General features: G+C 59.4%; 1 protein-coding gene across 2 annotated transcripts; it reads left to right on the top strand.

Moving 5' to 3' along the window:
• Nucleotides 1-1,490: 1,490 nt before the first annotated feature.
• SEMA3G (semaphorin 3G) lies at nt 1,491-13,092 on the top strand. Of its 2 annotated transcripts, none has more exons than XM_006090814.3 (16): nt 1,491-1,649; nt 3,294-3,454; nt 3,567-3,629; nt 4,124-4,243; nt 4,513-4,603; nt 4,716-4,832; nt 5,030-5,175; nt 5,375-5,489; nt 5,583-5,652; nt 5,947-6,091; nt 6,372-6,603; nt 6,693-6,784; nt 7,434-7,475; nt 8,152-8,380; nt 8,597-8,736; nt 10,070-13,092. In XM_006090814.3, the coding sequence occupies exons 1-16, from the start codon at nt 1,541-1,543 to the stop codon at nt 10,508-10,510; spliced, it is 2,313 nt and encodes a 770-aa protein (XP_006090876.1). In that variant the 5' UTR covers nt 1,491-1,540; the 3' UTR covers nt 10,511-13,092. The 2 variants fall into 2 exon arrangements, with proteins under 2 accessions (XP_006090876.1, XP_023611406.1); XM_023755638.1 differs by having other exon boundaries at nt 10,067-13,092.
• The last annotated feature ends 1,081 nt before the right edge of the window (nt 13,093-14,173 follow it).

Here is a 14,173-nt window from a genome sequence, read left to right as displayed (position 1 = left end):
CACCCAAGGTGGCAGGAGGAGACAGAGACCCAGCGAGGGAAGGGCCTTGGTTCCAATTCTCCTGTAGTCACAGGTGGTGGTCTGAGGGCTGTTGCAGGCCTCCCTGAGTGAGGGGGAGGTGGGGCCAGGGAGACAGGGTTCAAGGTCCTTGGGTCCTTCTCATGCTTAAGGCGCCTGACCCGTTTACCTTCCAGGGATGAGATGGGGACTCCAAGTGCCACCCCCAGGAGTCACCAAAGCAAAAGAGAACCCCAGGAAGGGGCAGGGTTGGTGGGCCTATTTCAGCCTGCTCTGTGGCCTGGGCCAGGTCCTTCCCTCTCTGATGCCCCCAAGTTTCCTGACCTATAGTCAGGGGGCTTGGGCTGGTCCATCCTGGAGGCCTAACTTGCAGGAATTTCTAGAATTCCGGGAGCCCCAGTTCTGGCTCAAGTTTGAAATCTTCTTTGCTTCCAGGGCCTCAGATTCCGAGCGTAGGGGTCTGGGTGGGGTGGAGTGACAGCTGTGAGGGGCAGGGACGGAATGCTGTGGGATAGGGGCATGCGGTAGTCCCCTCACCTGCCTAGATTCAGCCCTCAATCTCATCTCCTCCTTGTCCCTCTCTGTGGCTTTCTTGCCCCCGATCTGAGCTCAGGGCAGAGGGGGTGGGGGTGTGAGCACCCTCCCTTCACCCTCACTCTGGAGGGATCACATGTATAGGGCCTATGATGCAGAGGGGGATTCTGGGAAGAACCCACCCCTCACTGAGTGACACTCTGGGCCCTGGGTCTCTGGAAGGACGGATGGCTGAGAGGGGCAGGGCAAAGGGAGGCTCCCTGCCCAGTGAGCTGGGATGGGGCCTGGAGGCCAGACATTCATCTCTAGCCAATCTCAGATCTGTGAGGTGTGGCAAACCTCAAGCCTTCCTCCAAAACATGGAGCCCCTGCGACTGGAATGACCTCCTCCCCACACACGGGTAACTTAGACGCTGCAGGAAGCTGGGGAGCCAAGCCAAGGCTTCAGGGGGCTGAACCCTGCTGGGATCATGAACAGGGCCTAGAGTCAGTTTGTGGGGGGAGGGGTTCTCTGCCACAGGCGCTGGAGGGGCAGAGAGCAAGGGAGAGCCCAACCAGACCCTCACCAGACCATCCACCTCCGATCTGACTCCTGGCCTCTTTTCCAGGTTCTCTCCCTCTGGACCTCTTGCTGGAGCCTGGAGACATTTCTGTGTAAACTACCCACACCCCAGCTGGGAAAGTCTCCCCAATGGGGAACCCGGAACCGACCAATCTGATGGAGGCATCAGGGCCAGTCGGGGTGGAGGGAGCCAAAGCAGGTGCATGGCAGGCACTCACCCCTCCCTCCTCCTCCCCCTCCTCCTCCTCCTCCTCCTCCTCCTCCTCCTCCTCCTCCTCCTCCTCCTCCTTCTCCGGCTTCCTGGCCCTGGACAGGGCGGAGCCAGTGCCTTATAAGTGGCAGGCCTGGCGGCAAGAGAGCAAACTACAACCAGCAGTGGGACCAGAGGGTGGCTCCACAGGCAGCGAGGTGCCCTCGGTCCCCAGCATGGCCTCCTCGGCCTGGGCCATCTGCTGCCTCTTGGGGAGTCTCCTGTTCCACAGGGGCAGCCCCAGCCCCAGCGCCAGCGTGCCCCGCCTGCGGCTCTCCTACCGAGGTATGGACTGTACACCCTGTTCATGGGCATGGTCGTGGGAACCCCAGCCAGCCGGGGCAGTCTGTTCTGCCAGCCAGAGGGATGCAGTCATTCCCTGCACAGCCAGTGGGAAGGACTTAGCAGTCATTTCCCGGGATGGTGCTCCTCTGGCTACTGCCAGGGGCAGGCACTGGGGAGGAGGAGGCAGGGGGAGAGGACAGCTCCTGGAGGCATGGCCAAGGTGGAGGTGGCAGGGACAGACACACTCAGGGGAAAGCCGAGGGGACTTTTGAGGAAATGAGAGAGATGAATGGAGACCCTGAGAGACCTCAGTAGAGATGGGCAGAGAGAGATGGGGATGGGCAGACAGGGCAGGTCTGGAGGGTCTGTCTGCATGGGGTGGGGGCTCCTTGCCCAGGGCAGACAGTGGGAGAGCAGGATCCTGTCCCTCTCCTCCCCCACTGCAATGCGGGCCCTCCCCCTGTCCCCACAGCTTCCCCCTCACCCACCTGCCCCTTGCAGCCCACTCCCCTATGCTGACCTTGCTCCTCCCTCTCCATCCCGGCTCAGGAGGTTCCTCTGCAGATCTAACCTGATGCGTTGTGCTGCGGCGGGCTCAGGCCTCCTCAGAATCCGTAGACAGCACACAGCAAAAGGTTCCTGCGACACAGGCTCGCCACAGATTCTTCTTAGGGAAGCCGGAGAGCGGGGTGATCACCTTTCTCTGGGATTCTCAGTCCAAAGGGGAAACCCCCAAAATAAAACAAAGAGGGAGACCCAGGCTCTGGAGAGTATGAGGGGGAAGATGTGGATCTACTCTGGAGAGTCTGAACATCGAGTCTGGGGGAGAATTTGGTCCTACCCTTGTAGCTGTGGTTTTGGAAGGAAGTCAGGCTATAAGAAAAGTTAAATAAGGCAAATCCCCTCCAAAGTACTGTCAGCTATGGAGGGCTTCCTGGAAGAGGCTGAATTTGGGGTAGGATGAGTGCTGGCTGAGGAAGGGCAGGCATAGGGCACTTGGCCTTCCCAAGGGCGGCCAAGGTCCCTTCCCATTCATCTTGTCTGCCTCTTGCCCACCCACCTCCTCCACCTCCAATGCCAAGGGTCCTTGACTCCTAGGACCAGCCTCCCAGACAGCCTCCCCCTACCTAGGGCTGGGTGGGCAGGTCAGTGGAGGAGAAAATCCTCGTTAGCCACATCCTGGACTAGAGCCTGCAGCTTGGCCACCCCTGGCCTCTCCCAGACCCAGGCCTTTTCCAGGATTCCCTCTGCTGGGAACACTGTCCCCTGCCTGTCCGCCTGCACGGCTCACACTCATCCACCCTCCCTCCAGCTGGCTGCTGTACGGTCCGCCAGTGGGCCGTCTACGCAGTGGGCACTGCATAGAACACAGATGGGCCACTGGGAAGGAGGTGTTAACGGAAAGAGCAGGGGCTAAGGGATGGAGGGAAAGGAGTTGGCCCTGGGTGGGCTGGGCTGGGTGGGGCTCAGAGCCCCCTATCCCACCCACCCCCAGGAGCCATTTCCCAGAAGCCCTCCTGGCAGCCCTGTGGATGGAAACATTTTCCAGATGTGAATGTGGGGCGGGGGGTGAATGCACAGCTGGGACCCTCCACTTCCATGCCTTGGCTGAGGGGCCCTCACCCCTCCCTTGCTCCCCTGCAGAACTCCTGTCTGCCAACCGCTCCGCCATCTTCCTGGGTCCCCGGGGCTCCCTGGACCTTCGGGTTATGTACCTGGATGAGTACCGAGACCGTCTCTTTCTGGGGGGTCGCGATGCCATCTACTCCCTGCAGCTGGACCAGCCATGGGCAGACCCCCGGGAGGTGAGCTGGGCTGACGGGGGCGAGGCTCTGTCTGAGAGCTGGGCAACTCTGGATGGGGGCTGGATGGGGAAACTGAGGCTGTGAGTTCGCCGTCAGCCAGGCTGTGTTTCAGGTCCTGTGGCCGCCGCAGCCAGGACAGAGGGAGGAGTGTGTTCGAAAGGGACGAGACCCTTTGGTGAGTGCCCTTGGGAGTGACTGCTCTCAACCCTGACCTACACCCAGGGTAGCCTGTGGCCACTCCTGCAGCTGCCTGTGCTGGGTCATTTGAAACAGACAGGAGGGCTCTTGAGGGTCCAAGAAGAATGTCACCCTCGCCGTAGCCGGTTTTGCTCAGTGGATAGAGCATCGGCCTGTGGACCAAAGGGTCCTGGGTTCGTTCCAGGCAAGGGCATGTATCTCGGTTGCAGGCTCCTCCCTGGCCCGGGCCCTGGTTGGGGTGCATGGAGGAGGCAACCAATCTATGTGTTTCTTTCACATCAATGTTTCTCTCTGTCTTTCCCTCTCTCTTCCACTCTCTCTAAATATCAATGGAAAAATATCCTCGGGTGAGGATTCAAAAGAAAAAAGAATGTCACCATAGACCCCAGGGCTGATCAGCCAGGCAGGGCCCGGCCTTGGGACCTGAGGAGATAGATGGTGAGCAGCCCTCACTCCTCCTCTCCCCACCAGGTGGAGTGTGCCAACTTCGTGCGGGTGCTGCAGCCCCACAACAGAACCCACCTGCTGGCATGCGGCACCGGGGCCTTCCATCCCACCTGCGCCCTCATCGCGGTTGGGCACCGTGGGGAGGTGAGTCCCGGGCCCCACAGGGACTGGGAAGCAGTGACATTCCCCCAGGCGGCCCGAACCCTCCCCGTTGAGCCTGGGTCGGGGCAGAGGTTTCAGAGGCCTGAAAGGCGCCTTTGTGCCAGAGCTGACCCCACTGGCAAGGCCCTGAATTGAGGGTGCCTTCACCCCACCCCCCACTCTCCAGCTGCACGCGATGCGTGATGGCCACTGCCCGGGTGGGGGGGCTGGTACTACTTTCCCAGGTGACACCCCTGCCTCCCTCTCCCCAGCATGTACTTCACCTGGAGGCCCACAGTGTTGAAAGTGGGCGGGGGCGGTGCCCGCATGAGCCCAGCCGTCCTTTCGCCAGCACCTTTGTAGGTGGGTGATGCTCAGGTCTGGGTGGGCACAGGGAGGGTGGGAGCCGGCTGATGTCCTTGGGAAAGGGTGGTGGCTGGGCCCTCCTCCCCTGACTCTGCCCCACCCACCCCAGGTGGGGAGCTGTACACGGGCCTCACTGCCGACTTCCTGGGGCGCGAGGCCATGATCTTCCGGAGTGGGGGTGCCCGGCCGGCCTTGCGTTCTGACTCTGACCAGAACCTCCTGCACGGTGAGTCCGGGGCCTGCTGAGGGCAAGGCTGGCCCGGGTCGGCCCCAGCATGGGCAGGAGGCAGGGGAGCTGGTGCTGGAATGGAGACAGGAGGGCAGCCCACCCCCCTTTACCACTGAGACTCCAGCCTTTACCACCGTACCCACCCCTCCCCACTGGGTTCAGCCACCTACCTTCCCCCTGTCACCCCCACCCAGACCCCCGGTTTGTGATGGCTGCCCGGATCGCGGACAACTCTGACCAGAACGATGACAAGGTGTACTTCTTCTTCTCGGAGACTGTCCCTTCGCCAGATGGGGGCCCGGGCCATGTCACCGTCAGCCGCGTGGGCCGCGTCTGCGTGGTGAGAGCAAGGAAGGGGCCGTGAGGGCAGGGAAGTCCTTGCTGCACTTCCTCTTCCCTAACCTGCCACCCTCAGCAGTAGGGAAACTGAGGCCAGGGTGTGAAGCCCACGCCCCTGCCTCTGCCCTGAGGGTGAGGGTGGAGGAGGGGAGGAGGGCCGTCCTCTGGGCCCGAGGCTGACCCTGGCCTCCGACCCACAGAACGACGCTGGCGGCCAGCGGGTGCTGGTGAACAAGTGGAGCACCTTCCTCAAGGCCAGGCTGGTCTGCTCGGTGCCCGGTCCCGGTGGTGCGGAGACCCACTTTGACCAGCTGGGTAAGGGCAGGGCCAAGGGCGGCCTGGGTGCGGGAGTGGGGAGGCCCAGAGCCTGTGAGTGGGGGACAATGGCAGTGGCCTTCTGTCTCCCAGAGGATGTGTTCTTGCTGTGGCCCAAGGCAGGGAAGAGCCTCGAGGTGTACGCACTGTTCAGCACGGTCAGGTGGGCACACTGGCCTCCCCTCCCTGCACTGGGTGGGGGGGCTCCGTACCCCAGCTCCTCGGTCGCGCTTCTGCCTTCATATCCCGGCTTCACCATGGGTCCCTGTCTCTGTCCCTGACTTGGTGACTGGCTGTATCTTCTGCTTCCCTCTCTCTACCTCTGCCCGGGTGTTCTTGTTTTTCGGTTTCTGCTGACTGCAGGCACTGTGGCCCTCCACCCTGCCCACAGAGCCAGGCCGCCCCCTTCCCCTCTGACGGCCACCCTGGCCTGACTGTCCCTGTCTGCCCTCGGCAGTGCTGTGTTCCAGGGCTTTGCAGTCTGCTTGTACCACATGGAGGACATCTGGGAGGTCTTCAAGGGGCCCTTTGCCCACCAAGATGGTCCCCAGCACCAGTGGGGGCCCTATGGGGGCAAGGTGCCCTTCCCCCGCCCTGGCGTGGTGAGTATCTGGCCAGGCCAGGGGAGAGGGCAGGACAGAGATGCCAGGGGCTCTACGTTGGGACAGCATTGTGCCTGCATGCAGCTCCTTAGCAGCTGGGAGCCAGGGCTCCTGAGGGGCGTCAGGTGAGGGGTGGCAGGGAGCCCTGACCGCGTTAAGGAGCCTCTGGCAGGCGAGAGCAGTCCTCCGAGGTTGGCATGCCTAGACAGTGGGGCGTGGAGCAGGCTGGGTGGGAATGTGTGACCCAGGATTCCAGGTGCTCCCTCTGCCGCTGCCACAGTGCCCCAGCAAGATGACTGCGCAGCCTGGGCGACCCTTTGGCAGCACCAAGGACTACCCGGATGAGGTGCTGCAGTTTGCCCGAGCCCACCCGCTCATGTTCCGGTCCGTGCGGCCTCGGCAGGGCCGCCCTGTCCTCGTCAAAACCCACCTGGCCCAGCAGCTGCGCCAGATCGTGGTGGACCGCGTGGAGGCAGAGGACGGGACCTATGATGTCATCTACCTGGGAACTGGTGGGTGGGCTGAGTAAGGTAGCCGGACTGGGGAGGTGGCGGGTGGTGCTGACTCCACTCTCCTACTGACCCCTTCTTCCCTATCTCAGACTCAGGGTCGGTGCTCAAGGTCATGGCCCTCCAGTCTGGGGACTCAGCTGAGCCCGAGGAGGTGGTTCTGGAGGAGCTTCAGGTGTTTAAGGTGAGCAGGGAGGGGGCTGATGGGAGGGTCCCTGGGTCTAGCCTGGCTACAGGGAAGCAGGAGCAAAGCGCAGGAGGGAGATGGGCTGTCTTAACTGAGCTTGTGGCCAGTGGGATGAAAGGGATGACACCCCCACTGCAGAGGCCTAACTGGTGCTTCTGAATGACCAAGAGGCCTGGAGATGCAGTTTGTGAGCTGAAAGTTGGGGGGCCCAGGGAGGGATGGCCAAGGTGAGCACCCCTGGACAAAGCCCTGATAGGCACAAGTCACTGTGAGGGGGTGGCTGAGGCCCCCAGTGCCCAAGAGGTTCTGCTGGCCCCTCTACAGAATCAGACAGGGGGACTGCTGCGCCTCCCAACATGGGTGGTGCTTTGGGACAGCTGCTTCATCGCTGGGAACAGGGCTGTGGGAGGGGACACTGGAGATTTGTGCTTTCAGCCAAGCCTCCTACTCCTACTTGGAGGCCAGCCAGGGTAAGGGGACCTTTCTTGTAACCTGACCTCTGGGAAAGACTGTCTGGCCTTAGTAGCCTGCACTGACCCAGGCAGGGAGACAGGGGCTCCCACCCAGGGGCTGAAGGAGGCTGAGAGCAGGGGTGTAGTGGAGGGCTCTCCAACACCCGCCCCCTGAGACCTTGCTCCTTCCTCAGGTGCCGACAGCCATCACTGAGATGGAGATCTCCGTGAAAAGGGTAAGAGCAGCTGCCACCTTCCTCCCCTCCCCAGCCCGCCAGAGCCTCCTTGAGCACAGCCTGTGTCCACTGGAAAGCCCACAGCAGGCAGCAGGTGCTGGGCTGCCCGGTCAGGCCCTGCAGAGGGTTGGGATCCAGCTGGGAGCTGACATTCCCATGCCAGTGGGCAGTGGGAGGCCCTGAGTAAGGGAGGCTGTTCAGATAAGGGGAGGCCCACAAATGCTGGCTCCTCAGGGGAAAACAAAATCCAGATTTGAAATCAAGCAAGGAAGGGGAGCCACTCCTTAGAGGACGGCTGTGTCCTTTTACAAGTGGCACATTCCATCTTCCCCAGTTTATCTGTCTCGGTTTATCTCTGGGGAGGTCCCGACGTTGGTCCTGGGATTACGTAAAGCAGAGTGCACCTCTAAGGTGGGAGGCAAGTCAGGATAAAGGCCATTGGGGTAGTGGATGAGGTGAAGCCCCTTGGAGGAAGGACCCCAGGTCTGCCCACCCCCTACATCTTAGCACAGGATCTGGGGTACATCGTGTGGGTGATAAGCATTTTGTTCCTGGGAATGCACCCATGGTTCTGCTTGGAAATGGCAGGGACCTCAGGAAACCCAGGGGGCTGAGAGCTGTGCAGCTTCTGGGGAAGCCCAGGCTCACCGTGGGCTCTGCTTGGGTCCCTCCCCAGCAAATGCTGTACGTGGGCTCGCGGCTGGGCGTGGCCCGGCTGAAGCTGCACCAGTGTGAGACCTACGGCAGTGCCTGTGCAGAGTGCTGCCTGGCCCGGGACCCATACTGCGCCTGGGACGGTGCTTCCTGCACCCGCTACCGGCCTGGCACCAGCAAGCGCCGGTTCCGCCGGCAGGACATCCGGCATGGCAACCCTGCCCTGCAGTGCCTGGGCCAGAGCCAGGAAGGTGAGTGGCAGCTACTCACCCCGTGAAGTGGGGCCTCAGACTTGTTCTGTTGTAACAGTCCTCAATTTCCCTACCTGAGTGGCTCTGTCACTATACGGGTGTGGGGGTCTTTGGACAGAGTGACTGGCTTGGGGATTGATGGATATTGAGGTCCCTGGAACACTGGCGGGGGCTCTTGGACAGTCCCTGAGACGAGCCACCTCCGCCTCCCTCCAGAGAAGGCTGCAGGACCAGTGGCCACCACTACGGTCTTCGGCACGGAGCACAACAGCACCTTCCTGGAGTGCCTGCCCAAGTCTCCCCAGGCAGCTGTGCGCTGGTTCTTGCAGAGACCGGGGGGCCAGGGGCCCGACCAGGTGAGTGAGGACCCTGCCTCCAGTTTGCACGTGTCCTTAGGTCACATCTCTCCAGAACCCCAAGTCCTGAGTCCTAGGAAGGGGTTCTGAGGGGAACCTGCCAAGTTCAATTGAAGAAAACTGTGCTTTAGGCCCCTGGGTGCCTGGAATGAGGTGCTGCTCTCCTGCCATCTGGGAATGCCCAGGCCAGATGTGCCTGGAACTCCTCCAGTGGCAGGGAGCCCACCAACTCCCAAGGCACTGAGCTGAGCTCTGAGGGGTGGGTGGGTAGCAGAGATGGAAGAGAGGGAGGGGGGTCTGGGCTGCTCAGGAAGTCCCAGGCTTACATATATGGCTCATCTCTGAAGGGGGTCTTTTCCCCAGGGGTTCTTGGTCCTCCTCTGCCCCGGGCTTGTGGCCCTGGCCACTGGCCGTTAGCCCCCACCCCCCAGCCACAATGCCTGGCCCCACACTTCCTCCCTGGAGTCCAACGGTCTGCCCAGGCCCTCCACCCTCATCTGGAAAGTTATGTCAACCCCAGAGATGGCTTCAGTCTGGGGCCTGAGGATGGGCGTGGGTGGGGCAGGGTGAGGAACAATTCCCAAGAGTTCCCACAGGCAGGGAGGGGAGGGAGTGGGTTGGTTACAGGAGGGGCTCTCCTTCAGCTTGGGGACTGGGGGAGGCCAGCCTTGGCCAGCTGTTGAGCTAGGCACTGAGAGACTCCCCCAAGGCCAGGGCAGGGGGAGCAACGAGATGAAATTACACAGCACTAACTGCCCAAGCAGCAGCTTCAACATCCAGTCGCACAGACTAAAGCCCAGACAGCAGCTGGGCCAGAGACCGGCTGGGTCAGAACAGCACTCCCGCCTCCCACACTGTGATGGGCGCTTGGCCCACCCTGGCTGGGGCTGTGGGGGAAGTAAGCCATGCAGACCGTGTAGAGTGAGGGGAATTCTAGTCCTGGGGCTGGAGTTACATACCCCCTGAGTAAAAGCCCATATGTACCCTCTTACCCTCTTTGTTCACTGGGAATGTGTGCCAGCGCCCACCTCCACCCCCCAAAGCCAAGATAGGTGCCCCAGAGCTTTGACTACGGAGAAATCAGTCAAATTTTGGAAAAGCCCCTTCCCAGGCCATGGCCTGGGTTATGGGAAGGTGAAGCCCTGCCTGCAATTAGCTTAGTCTCCAGGAGGCTGAGCCTGCTGAGCTGCTGGTCCCTCCTTGGGGAGAATGGACATGGAGGTGCGCACGTCCTGGTCCCTGAGGTGGCACATTTGGAAAAGCAGGGTGCAGAGAAGTTGATGGTGTGTGCCCTGCTCCATGGCCCCCTCACGTCCTCCCTGGTGCCCAGCAGGTGAAGACGGATGAACGAGTCCTGCAGACGGAGCAGGGGCTGCTGATCCGCAGGCTCAGCCGCCTGGATGAGGGCACCTACACCTGCACTACGCTGGAGCATGGCTTCTCCCAGACTGTGGCCCGCCTGGCTCTGGAGGTGATCGTGGCTGCGCAGCTCAACAGCCTGTTCCACCGGGGGCAGAGGCTGGAGGAGCCCCCTGCCCGGGGAAGCCTGGCCTCTACCCCACCCAAGGCCTGGTACAAGGACATCCTGCAGCTCATCGGCTTCGCCAACTTGCCCCGGGTGGATGAGTACTGTGAGCGCATGTGGTGCTCCTCCCGGAGCCGGGGCAAACAGGCCAAGGGCAAGAGCTGGGCAGGGCTGGAGCTGGGCAAGAAGGTGAAGAGCCGGGTGCAGGCCGAGCGGAATCGGACACCCCGGGAGGTGGAGGCCACATAGAAGGCGGAGGAGGGGGTGGTTGGGATGGGCCGAGTGGCCCAGTATCAGCCCCCAGTATCTCCCACCCACCCAGCAAGGGCAGAGGGGGTCAGCAGGCTTGATCACCTCTTACATATGGGAGTCTCTGCCCCGCAAGCCCCTACCAGGCCGCTTCAGGAAAGTCTGGGGGCCTGATGGAGGGACCCTGTGCCCGTTCCCTGCACCTTTCTGCTCTTAGTTCCAGATGGAGCCACCACCCTCTGGCCACTGGCAACCCCAGTGGGCCGGCAATTTGTTCTCAGAGGTGGTCCCCAGAGTGCATTTCCGGTTGTGCCCAGAGGCAAGAGGGCTGGGTGGTTCTTTCCCAGCTGCAGAACAAAGGCCATTCTGAGTAACCCTTAGAGTAGGCGTGAGGGTGCCCCTGAGGAGGTACTGGCAGGGTACCCTTAGGCTGCCAGAGGGTGGTGGACATTGCCTCTAAGCTGGCAATGGTTAGAAGACCTACTCTGACTGAGTTGGGGATGAAAAGAGGAAATGCTGAGAAGGTAGACCCCCCCCCACACACACACACAATTTTTGCCCTGATACCTTAGTGATCCCTTGCCACTGCCCATCGCCTGTTCTCCATCACAGAATCACAGAAGCATAGACTGCTAGACTCCCTGCAATCCGGGGATGGGATGGGCCTCAGGCCCTACTTCTTAAACCAAAGGGGCTTCTCAGCCTGACTTCCCTTCCCCAGGCTCCTGAGCTGCAGGCCAGGTTTCCTGGGACGCCCATCCCTCCCCACCATCAGGGCCTCCATGCTGACGAGCAGGGTGAGGATGGGTTCTAGGAGAATGTCTTCCCCATCTGTGTGGACTAGCTGGGGAGGAGTGGGCTGTCTTTCCCAGGGCGATGCAAGCACACCCCCAGCCTGGGAGGGTGGCAATGTGGCAGCTCTGAGAGCATGCTGCAGCTAGTGGACAGGACCAGGGGTAGGATGGCGCCCAGGAACACAGAGGATTGAGAGGCTTCTGAGATGGGAGAGGGTGGGACCCTAGGATGGGCAATGGGACCCAGAAGCAAGCATGCTCAAGGATTCAAGATGGCATCAATTAGGTGAGGAGCCACTGGGAAGGCCAGATGTTTCCCACCCTGGAATCTTCAGTTTCTGCTAAATAAGGGTTGGTCTTGGATGGTTCATTTATGAAGGCTCTTTTCTTTTAAGGGAAAAAATATGGGGGAAAGCTGCTAAGAACTCTAGGTCCTGCAGGTTCTTGGGGCTGAGGCTCAGGTGGCCAGGATGCATTCTATCTGTGCATATAGGCAGGTGTTTTGCCATTGGCAGCAATGTCTTTCTTGAGCTGGGGAACACACAGAGGAGGAGGAGGAGGAGGACTAAATGAAAAACCGTTCCCAGCTTGCATATGAGCAGGTCAGTGACGCACAAAACTGGCAGGAGGGAGATAGGAACATCAGGTTCAAGATTCCCTCCTTTAAAAAACCGAGATGAATAAAGGAGAAAAAAATAGATAAAAAGCAAGACAGGGCTTCCTGTCCCATTGAACTCAAACCCAGACTGAATCTGCCTTAGATTCTATCTGTTCCACCCCATCCCCCTCCCAACCCCCAACTGGGCCCCGAAAGAAGCCCTCCTTCCCCCTTTGACTGCACAGCCAGTGAGCCAGGGCATTGAGAGGAACCTGACAGCACTCCGGGAAGCCTTGGCCTGGGATTCGATGCTGGGCTGTCAGCAGGTAAAAGCAGAGGAGAGGACTGTGGGAAGGAGAGCTGGAGGAAAGAGGGGAGGGGGACCGAGAGGGGAAGGAGAGAGCGTAGAGCCCCAGGAATGATGTCAGCTGGCTCTGCTCCTCAGCCCAGGGGAGCCAGGAAGACACAACCAGGCCCTCAGTGGCCTGTAGGCTGGACCCAGGCGTGGCTGCCTCTGGATAGGGTCCTCTGGGGAAGCTACTCTGGAAAACGGAGGAATAAGGAGCTCAAAATCCTGAACAACAAACACCTGCACTTGGAAAATTATGGACAGCTTCTACCAGCTCCCACCCCCCATGGTACTATGTGTTATTAACCCCTGGAAATGCCTTTATGTGTGAATTCTATTTTTGTATTCAGATGTTGAGATGGGCTTTGTGATTTCTCTAATTACTATTGTTATTTTGTCCTGACCACCCCTGAGCTCTGGTGAGGACAGTACAGTGGTCTACCACACAGAACCTACAAGGAGAGGAATGAAGTTAATATTTACATCACATAATTATATCATTATTGTATCTGTGTATTTCTGTACTAAACTGACTGATACCATCTGTGTGAGCTGAAGTGAAGAGCCTTCCCTATCCATTCCATGATGGAGAAGACCACCCTAGGTGGTGTTTTCTAGAAGGGAGGGCGGGTATCAAGGGAAGGAAGGAGTCAGAGGGCGTTGTCTATTAGCTGAGATTGCTTCTTAAAATAGGAAAATGCTGCCCTTTGGGCTTCTGAGACTGACCTTCTTGGAACTCCAGGAAGATCTTAAACCAGAAAAAAAAAATGCTGGCAAAGGGCAGCTGGGCACGTAGGCAGCCCTGCTTTTTCCACAATAACACTTGACATTTGTGACAACACTTGGCCTGGTGCCTGTCTTCATCCCAAACCACATACCAACGTTTATTAAGGCCACTGTGCTCTTGCCTAGGGGCTGCAGTTTCTGGGGAGGAGGGGCGGCCCCAATAGTCTGGCCTCCTGGGTGTGCTGTGGAAGCTCTCACTCCCTTGTGACATAATGCTGCTGCTCAAAGAGCAGACTCCACTGGTGCTGGAGGGAGGTGAGAAGAGGTGACGGACATTGCCCCACCTCACCAGGGAGACTAGCTTCTTGCTCGGATGGGCCCCTCAATCCATGGAAAAGGGGGGGGCTAACAGAACAGGTCAGTCATCAGTCCCATCTGCAGTCTGCAGCTCCTAGTTTTGTCACCTAGTCTCTGCACAAATACCCAGGCCTGACAGAACCTGAAACTTCCTTGCCCCACCCAAAGCCATCATCACCATCGACTCATAAGCATCATCAGTGTACCCACTTGGTACAACGCTGGATGGAAGGGGTGTGTGAATGTGATCTCCAGAGCTCCCTTCTCCCCTCACACACTGCTGTCCCTGGGGCACGCAGCACCTCTGCCCCCACCGACACTGCCACCCATGCCCTGAAGACCCCTTGGGTCTGGACTTCTCTCTGGCCCTCTTCCTCCTCCCTCCTCCCATCTTAAGTCCTGTTTCCTGCCTGAGGGATTTCACTCTATCTTCCTCTGCCAGCTTTTTCCTCTAAGTCTCATACTTCCCCTGGTCTGTGAGTCTCTGTTTTATGATTTCCCAAACACATTTAGAGCTGGGAAGGAGCATTAGTCAAGTGTTTTTCAAAATGGTGTCCTGTGGAACAATTATCCCACAAAAATGGTCAAATAAAACTGGGGATTTCTGCCTCCTTAGCCCCCACGGAGCTGTGCACTGCCTGCTTGCTTGCCTTGTTTTGAAACCCCTGAGAAGCCCATGATGATCTCTCATTAATTGCATGCCTACTGCGTGCTACACAATTCTCCAAAACATTTGGTCCTCTACCCTTTTTTTCCCATGAGCAGTTAGCATCTCATGTTTCTGGTGTTTTGAAGAGTATACTTTGGGAAACTTCTGATTAGATTTTTTCTCTTAATAT

The sequence above is a fragment of the Myotis lucifugus genome, unplaced genomic scaffold (assembly GCF_000147115.1).
Source record: "Myotis lucifugus unplaced genomic scaffold, Myoluc2.0 scaffold_83, whole genome shotgun sequence".
Classification (NCBI taxonomy): domain Eukaryota; kingdom Metazoa; phylum Chordata; class Mammalia; order Chiroptera; family Vespertilionidae; genus Myotis; species Myotis lucifugus.
The sequence above is the reverse complement of the archived record's forward strand: the minus strand, read 5'-3'. Positions and strand labels throughout refer to the sequence as shown.

Excerpts from the sequence above, each read along its gene's own strand:
- SEMA3G (XM_023755638.1), top strand. The coding sequence starts at position 1,541 with ATGGCCTCCTCGGCCTGGGCCATCTGCTGCCTCTTGGGGAGTCTCCTG. Across the intron at positions 4,244-4,512 it reads CGGTTGGGCACCGTGGGGAG|CATGTACTTCACCTGGAGGC; the intron begins GTGAGTCCCGGG and ends CCCTCTCCCCAG. Across the intron at positions 4,833-5,029 it reads TGACCAGAACCTCCTGCACG|ACCCCCGGTTTGTGATGGCT; the intron begins GTGAGTCCGGGG and ends ACCCCCACCCAG.